The sequence below is a fragment of the Nestor notabilis genome, unplaced genomic scaffold (genome assembly GCF_000696875.1).
Source record: "Nestor notabilis isolate BGI_N333 unplaced genomic scaffold, ASM69687v1 scaffold9788, whole genome shotgun sequence".
NCBI lineage: Eukaryota > Metazoa > Chordata > Aves > Psittaciformes > Psittacidae > Nestor > Nestor notabilis.
In genome coordinates, this window is record NW_009938708.1 from 29,489 (window position 1) to 39,850 (window position 10,362).

Below are 10,362 nucleotides of genomic sequence, written 5' to 3' on the forward strand. Positions count from 1 at the left end.
TCCAGTGAGTTTTAATTAAACCTCCACAAACAAATAACCCATTTCTCAGCTGGGAACACCTGAGATAGCAGATTGCTGTTGGGTGGGCTTAGTAAAGGTGTAAGAGACTCTTACTGGTGGGAAGTGTCTGCAGTATCTGAATAGCATGTTCTGGGACGCTAAAGCATGAGGAAAGGTCACCTCAACTGACTTTCTTTGTGCTACTGATTTGGATTGGTAGAAATTGGAGTTGAGTTCAGGCCAGCAAGGTGTTAACTGGTCTGAAAACACCACAAGAAATAGTTCTTTGCGTGGCATTTAGTCCAGCTGTGGAGTTCCTTGTTTTCAGGAATTACAGGTTTTGAAAGTTTTCATGGTTTTCCAAAGCAACTGGAGAAATTTCTGGAAGTAAAACCTACCAGCAATTACCATATAGAAAGGCTTAATAACAGTCTCCGTTTCAGGAGTTCCTTAGTGGTGATGTCATTCTGGGAAAGCATGGCTGTAGGCTTGGCCATTAGCTACTACTGCTTGACCTGTATCTACTGTTGTCCCCAGGTAGCTACTGCTGACCACTCTAAAAGACAAGATACCAGGATAGATGGATTTTCAACCTGACTGTCGTTAGGATATCTTCTGTAAGACCTGTTTGCTGGAACATGGCTGTAAGAACTGTGGTTGGAAAAAGTGCTCACGTGGGACTCTTCTGGAAGTAGTTTCTCTCTGAGGGTCCCACTGCATCTGGAGATGGCTCAGTTAAGGGCATGTTGTTCTGAAAGACTGTGCTGGGTCCATGGAAAAAAGGGTGTTTAGTGGTGAATGAGAAGCACCATAGAGGTGTTGTTGGCCTTGATCTTGATACAGATATTTACTTCTTGCTGGTTGCACTTCTGAACAACGGTGTCTTCATGTTTTATTCTGTACTAGCCCATTTGATAGACCAGGGCTTTTGCCAGTTGCACACACATAGAACATGCTGCCACCACAAAAGCTGCCTGCTCTGCCCCAGTGTTGTCCTTTCCAGGGCACTTCTGTTGCCTCAGCCATCACCCTACTGATTTCCACCAGGATTTTGCCTTATTCATCATCTAGGTGACCTTACGCCATAAGCCCCTGAGGCAAGAGGACTCCTGAGCTGGCCATTGACCAATAAAATCTTCAGACAGATCTTTCTTTACAATCTTTTTACAAGACAAGAAGTGGTTTTGTTGTGTTGATCTGGCAGGTCCATTACGTAGCGTTTCGTGGTACTGAGCAGGAAGCTACACTGGTTTGTTTCCTCATCTTCTTGGTACCACCAGAAAAAAAACACAAATCCTAGACTTTTTCAAGCCTCTTGAGTTCAAAGAATACTCCTGAATAAGTCTAATTCTGTGGTGCCCTTCATGGCCAGTGTGAAGGTTACCTTGTACTCCTCCTGGCACGTTAACTCTTATTCCAGGAATAAACGTCATGGACATCAATACAAGCCTTAGTGGAAGCCTTAAGCACAGCCCAGACATTACAAGTACTTAAAACTGAGTTGTTTCATCTGCTCTTGTTCTGTTTGCACCAATCCAGCTCTCAGAGCAATGTCACAGCAGCATGCAAACACCTGTGCAGTGATGACAGCCACCCACTGAGGTGAATATAGTCTAAACTTCATTAAAGTGGAATTGCAAACTTCCTTAAGACAGACAGAATGCCTCACCTACCTTTTAAAATATAATAATTGCTTTGATCTGCAGGTTAGAAACAAGGCTGTTCCTGTGAAAACAAGTCTACAGTACAAGCCTTGGTGCAGGAGAAATGTAAAGTCCAAACTACCCCTAATTTCCTTCAGTACCTTAGTGGATACTGCATTTCCATGATAGCAGAAGCCATTCAATGGAAACATCTGCTTTTCATGCACAGTGCAGAGGTTTAACATCATTATTAGAAGAATGTATGATATATGGTTCCTTTGGATCCCTGACAAGGATATGGACAATTCAGGTTTTGAAGCTTGAGGAGTATAAGTTGGGCAGTGAAGAAATCGTACATCATAAGCATGGAAGTTTTCCCACCTCTGTGGGAAAATCACTGGAGGGAAAGGGAAATCAGAGAAAACTGGGGCCTAACAGAAGCTGTGGTATTAAGGAAACCTTTCCAGGGTGAAATACAGTTGCTACTTCCAGGACGGTTGGCATGCATGGAAGCTACTACACCATGGTTCCCCAGGCTGAAGAGGTTAGTCACCCTCTGCTGCTGTGGGCTGTGCAGTACGGTCCCCACAATGAGACACAGACAGGCTGGTCGGACACAAGGGTCTCGTCTTCCCTGGGACACTGACAGGCTGATCAAATAAAAGGGTTTGAGGAGCCCCCCCTTTAACATGACACACCTCCACCTGAGGGGATGAATGCACGGACCCAGAGCATCTTCATGCAGTGAATCGCCTTCTTGCCTATTGCTCTAACTTTTTATACCATTCTAACAACAGTTATTTTTAGCCTATTGCTCTAGCTTTTACACCATTCTATTTGTAGCCTATCATGTTTAGTTCCTGACTTATAGTTTGTTTGTTAACACTGCTCGTGTTCTCACAACCAGTCCCAGAATAGACAGTCTCTTATCTTTATGCTCTCTCCTCCTCAGCCAGGTGTCTTGGTATCTTATGTTCTCTCCTCCTCAGCCAGCTGGGTTGCTCTGCTTGATTGTACTTTGTTTCTTCTTCAACTCTTTCTTCTCCAGCCGAGCAGTTACTTCTCTTTGGCAATAATCAAATAGTTTCCATTGTCTCCCACATCCACCTTCAGACAACCGCTCATGACCTGATCTCTACCTTCATGTTCTCAAAGAGCAGCCAGGACATCCTTCACTTGCAGGGTCATTGAATGGGGCAATGCCACTAAAATCTAAGTAGAACTGAGGTGGGCAGGTGCAGAAACACATCTTAAACGAGCAAGATATGGCTGAAAAGCTCAAACGTGCTGAGACTGTGGCCTATTTATAGATAGTAACTCACACACTAGATCATTGCCTATTTATCACATGCTGATGTTTTCTCAACAGTTTTTAAAGGCTGAATAGATTTTGAACCAATTCATGTTGCTCTGACAATTTCATGAGAGCAAAAATTAAAAGAACACAATTATAAATACTGTCCAAAAAGTTTGCTCAGGGTTTAGCATCAGACCACAAGTATTGCACTACGGGGTTTCAGATGGCAACATGCAACTGTTCTTGTAACCTTCAGTCACTCACGCTGCTGTAGTTCACAAAATTGATTTTATTTAAGTAACCACGAAGAATGGATATGTATTTTATTGAACACTTTACAAGACAACAAGGGATTCACTGCAGCAAGTCATATTTTTAAATACAAAAGGGGAATTAGTAAAAAGTTAGGTTCATAACCAACATGAAAGATGAACACGTTGCTTTCAGGAGTTTCGAGTTTTAAAGACTGAGAACTCTACGTACATCAAACACTTCTAACACATCCACATCACAAACCCTTAGTATTGCACTATAGCTCCTTGTTCAAAACACACAGTGCATAACATGCGTCTGCATTACCCACATGTACAGGACCATCAGCAACACAGCACAGCCAGGCAGAAACAATCTAGAAAAGGTCAGAGGGGTTGTAGCTTTTCTGGGAGAAGTATGGCAGTAAAATTGAGCACTTTGGACCACCAGTGCCCAACACAAGCCCTGTTTCTTGCTGGTAATGCAACAGACATTAGGACTGCAGCTCTGCTACTGTCCTATGCAGAGGTAGCATAATGGCTTTTAAGACTTTCTTTTAGGTAAGGATTGTTTTAGCTGAAAGCCATATAATAACTGAAGAGTGCTTGTAATACCCAAACTATAGTACGACAGCACTTTGGGGTCCACTTTAACAACAGCTGCCAAATCCAAGTAGGTACAGCATCTCTTTGAAATCTGCTGCAGCACGTAAACAGTTCTGTGCAGAGATGCTAACACCAATTACTTCTTTTTTCCCCCCTCATCCTCAGCCCAATGGAGGATGCTGACAGTCGAGAACACAACAGCGGGTGATACAGATGAACCAGAAAATGGAACTCCTACCTAGCTATAAAAGAGGTGCTGCTTTGTCTAAAAGGACAACTCTGAAGAGGTGGCAGGCAAAACATTCCAGTTACATGGACAATACAGAAAAGCAAGTGACCATATAACATTTGTGGAAGTGTACGCACTGCCACTGTGGTGCTTAAACCCCCTCCCACCTCACCTTGTATCCAAAATCCAAGACAAAGGTATTTTTAATGTTCATTGAAGGTGGAGGTCCTGGGCAGGGGGAAGACATTAAAACTGAATGCTGCTCTCCCAAAACTGTCCAACAACAAAGCAGGACAGTTTTCCAAAGCACAAACACTTCCCTTCCTTCTGTCTGTTTCAATCCACTTCAGCATCTTAACTTTAACTAAAATCAATGTGTGAGGAGAACCTTTTGTCATATTTACATCTTCCTCACTTTGTCTCTGCTGAGGCACTCAGGTGCTACTGTAATACAAATAAGACTCTCTTCTCAAGTGGGGCTTGGAAAACAGCACAACTAATATTGCATTTGATACTAAACCACATCAAAACAAATTCCACACGTACAAATGTTACAAAACTTCTACAAACCATCACAAAAATGGAACCAACTTCACTGATCTTCAGTCCAAACTCCAAGGTGGATTTTTTTAGGCACTAAGACCAAAACGACTGAGAAATAGAAATGAAACATTTAACTTATGCATCATTACATTTTGTAAAAAAACAAAAAAGTGTTAAGACATTATTAATTTATGAATCCATAAAAAATTCAAAATCACCAACATTTACAGTGCCCCCTTTTACTAAGCCTGGTTGTAGTTTCTCATCAGTGCTAAGTAATTAATCCCAGACATCACTGTTGAGCTGGCTGACCAAGACATCTCGGGCTCAACAGAGCAATGTCTACTTGTCCTGGTACAGGTTAACCAGACTCATTAAAAACCAACAAAGAAACCCCTTTGCCAGGGCAGAGCACCCCAAGATGCTTCACTTACACCCCAGAACTGAGATGGCTGCTCCCAGCAGAGAAACACTTCAGAATGCAAAGTGGCCATCTCATGTTGTTACCTACAGGGTTATGTTTCCCATTCCCTTACAGTATAGTGCTAGCTCTTTCCTGCTGCCAGCTTCAATTGCATTCGATGCTTGTTATTCGTGATGGAAATTTCTTGTTCCTTGTGTGTTTCGTAGTTGGTTTCTTTTAATAAATAATGGAAGTCCACACCATGCTTTTTCAGGTAAGTGATTGCTGAATATTATACAAGTAGTCTGTAAACCAGTTCGACCTCTGTGGAATCATCAGGCCACGAAGATGATTGCATCCAAAGAGCAGCACCTTGTGTTCAGCGCAGCAGAGGTGGAGGAGAAGCCCTCCTGAAGCGCGAAGCTCCTGCCTGCTGCAGCAGGGAAGCATCAGCACGAAGAGTCTAACAGTCTTTGGCGAACATTTTTACCTTCTCTCGGGCTGGTGTTGCGACTTGCATCATGGTCTGTCAAAACTAGAGAGAAAGTGAACCTTTAGAAGTGAAAAGGCCATCAAACCACTCAATATATCCTTGTTTACAAAGGAACTATCACAAGGACAGCATCACGAGCTGTCCTGCACTGTGCTGGAGCTGCAGAGCACTGGTTTGTTAATACAATCACTAATTAAACCATGCTGATGCCATTAATGACAGAAGAAAAGACAATGAGCCACAGGTAAAGGTTTGCCGATAGGTGATGAAGTCTGTAGCTGTACCCAGGCAGAAGGAAAGGGCTGCACCAACCAGAGCTGGTCATGAAATAGCAGATTCTTTCTGCAATGCATTTTAGGAGAGCTTCAAGCATAAGTTTGTCCTGCTCTTAAAGAAAACAAGGTTCTGAAGTTTTTGTGAGATGAAAACACTCTCAAAAGTTCTGCTTTCAGACAAAAATGAGTCAGATTTTCTATGAGCTTTTTCAGCTCCTTGAGCAGAGATGCCCACCTTGAGCTCCTAAAACCTCCTACGAAAACCCACCCATGTGTCATTTCAAAAAGGGTCATATTTAGAATGAAAACTACTTTCTGTCAGTTTCTGCAAATTGCTGTACTAGAGCTTGTTGCCAGAAGTGCTTCTTCTGGTTTGAAAATAATTCTGCTTGCTCATCCTGAATCACCCTGTTTTATAAATTGCCTTCTCATTCAAATGCCTGCCAGAGCTGTTTGACCAAAGCATGGAGAAACAGTAGTCCTCTGAGTGCTGCTGCTTCCTTTTACCAAGCACAAGGCACAGCTTTCTGAACAGAAAGTATAGATTTAATTTTTCATGCCTTTGAAGCAGTTCCTTAACTTGCCCTCAGGTCAGCTGCTGAATGTTTTAAAGCATCTTCACTTCAGTGAGTGACAGACGTTGTGAAGAGGCAGCTCACGGAGCCTGAACTACTTCATTCAGGGATGTTTTAGCTGCTTCTGTGGGGACAGCTACAACAGCACCCATGCTCACATCGAATGGGAAAACGGCTCTACCATCCCTTCATGCCTCTCCCTGGATATCTGGTTTTTCTAATTCTGTGCTAGGGAGAACTGGAATCACTTTTAAGATATGCCACATTTTTAGCAGGGAATCTAAGACTACATCTCACAAAGGAGTGATTGCTCAGAGCCAATCATGCCTGGGAATGGGTGGGAATACTCAGAGAACACCAACCCAGACTGACTCAGACTATTTCGGCAAAACCCATTTCACAGTCAATCTTTGTAAGAAGGAACGGGAGCATATTCATTGGCCACAGTCCCACTTCCTTTCTTTTGCCATTTTCTGTTCCTCCCCCAGCAGCATTTCTGAGCATCAGCCTTATTTTATATTCAGCTCAGATTTCTGCCAAAGCCATTCAGGAAAGCAGAAGCAGCAGTTACTGCTCTTTTGAGCTAATCTCTGAAAACAAATGTCCTGAAACTACCAGTTTTATCACTGGAGCTTCTTCAAGCACGACCTACTGTGACCAATCTAGTGCTCTTCTACTGTGCAGGTGATCTCAAGGAGGTCAAGTTCAGACAGCTGAAGCCTCTTACTGCTAGAGCAGAGGCGGCAGCAAGGACCACCAACTTAACAGACACTTCAGCATCCAGCCTGTGCCACTGACTTGCAACACCCCAAACGTCTGGCACTTAGATGAAGTTGTATCAGTTATACTGTAGACAACAGAGGTCTAAGCAGGTCCGTTTTCTCACAGCATATATTAAAATGGTTTTGGTAGGAATACACATCTAGATGAAACCTGCTTTGTTTTGCATGATTTAACTTTTGTTTTACTGGATTCCTTATCCAGCAGGTTTGGATGTGGAGTTTTTGTGGTGTTTCTTTCTTTGGTTTTTCTTTTTGAAGGAAGAGCAGGGCACCTTACCTTGTAGCTCTGTTGCGTTTTTTCCCAGCTCTTCTGTAGTTGTTTCTTCAGGCTTCTCCAACACAGCTGTCCCTGGCTTCCCATCTATGGTATCTGTCTTAATAGTGCCAAGGTTTACCAAAAGTTGCATGACATCAAACTTCTCAGAAACTGCAATATTCTCCAGCACTTTGAGGCATTTAAATGATTTAAGTTCACTCACGTTCTCCTCAAGAAAGAGGAGGTAAAGGCTTAAGTCATCGAAACACTTCGACTTCAGCTTCAGAACATCAAAAGTTGGCAGGATTTCATACACTTTGAGAATACCTGAATTCCACCTCCACGGAACAAACATTGCATACACTACCAGTGGCATCACTAGGAGATAGATTATCAGGTTAATATAGCTGAGTACCTTGAAGACACCAACAGCAATAAGCTTGCACTGAATCACTTCTGGAACAGTTGTGTCATTCTTTAAGATCCCAGTTTTGATAGTGCAGAGAAACTCATCACTCAAAGAGGAGAGGCTAATGTAATAGCCCAGGTAGAGGCATGCAATGAAGATAATTACTAGCGTGAGTAAACGGCAGATAATGTATTTAATTATTAAGCATTTGGAATTCTTCTTTGTTTTCAGGTACTGCTCCACAATCGGGTATTTAAAGTGGCTTTCAGATATTTCCCACAAACTGAAAGAGAAAGGAAGAAAAAAACCCCCAAATCACATAGATCAGATGCTGCAGCATTCACATACCTCAAATTTCTAAGAAACCTGATGCTCTAAAACAGACACAAGATTGGAATACCTCTTACTGGGTACATTAAGGGTAATTGTACTGAAGTCAACAAAAAAATAACAGAAAAGCAGATAAATGACACAAAATACAGAAAAGTAGCACTCTAATACAGAAAAGACAATTAAGTGACAAAAGAGCTCAAATACTGGAAAATGGTAAAAATTACTGCCTTGAAGCAAAAGAATATTTTTATTCTTTTCCAATACAAAACAGGTACAGAAGCAAAACCATGAGGCAAAGCAGACTTCCCAAGCACTCGTTTGCTAATAGCACACTGGGAGGCTTTTTAGTTGTCAGGACTTCACGTTTTAAAGAACAGACCTAAGTCCCCATTGCACTGGTTGTGCCTCTGCTTTGCACTGCTTTGCACATGCAAAGAGAAACAGGTACCCTGACCTAGAAACGGGACCTGGTTAGAACTGTGCATCAGTCTGATCAGAGAGGGGGGTTTTGCTTTTGTTGGGTTTGGTGTTGGGGCTTTATATTATTTTGAAGCTTTGCAGACCTAGATGTGAAAGGAGAGGAGATGACAATTAACGGGCTTTGCTCACAGCGTGCAAGCGACTGTCAGGATCACTGAGAACTGAGGACTGCAGCCATCCCCATTTTCTTGTGCTGCGGTGGGCAGAAGTAATTAACACCTACTACAACTGAAGAAACCAGGACATGATCTGAAGAGCTCATCAAATATTTCTTTAGAAACAGAAACTTGCAAGTTCCAGCTCCAAGTGCTCAAACTAAATAATGATTTCAGATGTCTTCTTTTTGTAACCAAGATTAAAAGGGTGTCAGGTCACCATTCAAACCTTTGCAATAAATTTCTAAGTGAGTGCAAGTGTCACATCTGTTAAGAGCTTAAGGAAAAGAGCAAAGAAAGTCAAGCCCCTGCACCTTACCTCTGTGTGAAGTTCTCATTAGCAGCTGGAACCAAGTCAGCAGGGTCCCTGGGGTCTCCGCTGCGGATGCTATTAGCAGCTTTGATTGCCCTGTTATAGGCTTTGTCAAGTTCTTCCATAATGAATTTCAGGTCTGAAGAAAGGTGAGGTGCTGCGGTGAAGCGCCAGAACAAACATGGGAGATACAGCAGGATAGCGACGAGCAGAAGGATGTATGGGAAGAACTGAAGGGAGGAAAAAACATCAGATGAGGCTCAACCTGTGTCTAAAAGAGTCAGCCAGTCACCATCATTCCCTGTAAGTCTATTAAATTCCCTATGACTTTATTTAAATGCTTTTAGTAAAACCCACTTTTGTGGTTATTTGGGATATGCAGGGAAGCAAAATCTCTTCTCAGACATCTCCAGTAACCTTGCTGCTGCTTAGAGCTTTGCCAAAAAAAACCCAAAAAAGGCAGAATAAAGTTACCATGATCCTGATAACTTTTGCATTGCATATTCAGAACCACACTGCTGGAGCCTGAAATTGAGAGGCAGCATTAACCTAAGGAACAACAAATAGCAAAGGCAGCCAAAGCAGCTGCCAGAGAGGCTGACAGGAAGAAGAGGATAGTGTCACATAACTTTCCCATCCATACATGTCACCACTGTTCATAGCAACTAAAATGCTCCAGACACCAGCAAAATCTCTCCTGCTCTCCACTGGCTGTCAGGAGGTTAATGAACAGGCATTTTATAGTGCTGTATCTGCCTGCAGACACACGTCTGTCTGTTCAGAGCACATGACAGTGGCTGTAAAGGATGCAAGTGTGGTTGTAATATTTAAGGGTATTTACATATTTTTAGGTAACTCCTAAATGGAAACCAGCACGCGGCATTGGAATGGTCTGGTGTTAATGCAGCGCTGAGAAGTCAGCCCTTACACAGTCCCCATTGCTCAGGGAAGGGGTTGAAGCAGGTATAAAAGACAACAACCTGGAGTCTTTCCATCTTTCTTGTAGTCATCAACAAGGAGCAGCTTTTCACCATGAGATTTAATTTCTAATTCCCTCCAGCTGCTGGGTAGATGGTATTTTATTTTCTATCTGCCATGATGTTATATTCAAGGTGTACATTCATTACATAATATTACCCTTACAGAGACATGATGTAAGATCTAGTTAGACAATCAGTCCCTTAAAATATACTGCAAACTTGGCCAATCTCTAATTTATTACATTCAACTTTTGATAAGCAGACTTAAATCCAGCATCAGTTCCTAAGGAATTTTATAGTTACGGTGAACAATTCGAAACAGATTTAGAATCATAGAAT

At 42.3% G+C, this 10,362-nt stretch overlaps 1 protein-coding gene across 1 annotated transcript; it reads right to left on the reverse strand.

Annotated features, from left to right (window-relative positions):
* Window positions 1–5,421: 5,421 nt before the first annotated feature.
* On the reverse strand, window positions 5,422–9,273 carry PANX1 (pannexin 1; the record flags this gene model as incomplete). The annotated part of the gene is made up of 3 exons (XM_010019475.1): window positions 5,422–5,507; window positions 7,375–8,045; window positions 9,050–9,273. Coding segments are annotated over 3 exons (981 nt in total), but the record flags the coding sequence as incomplete, so codon positions are not given.
* Window positions 9,274–10,362: the final 1,089 nt, after the last annotated feature.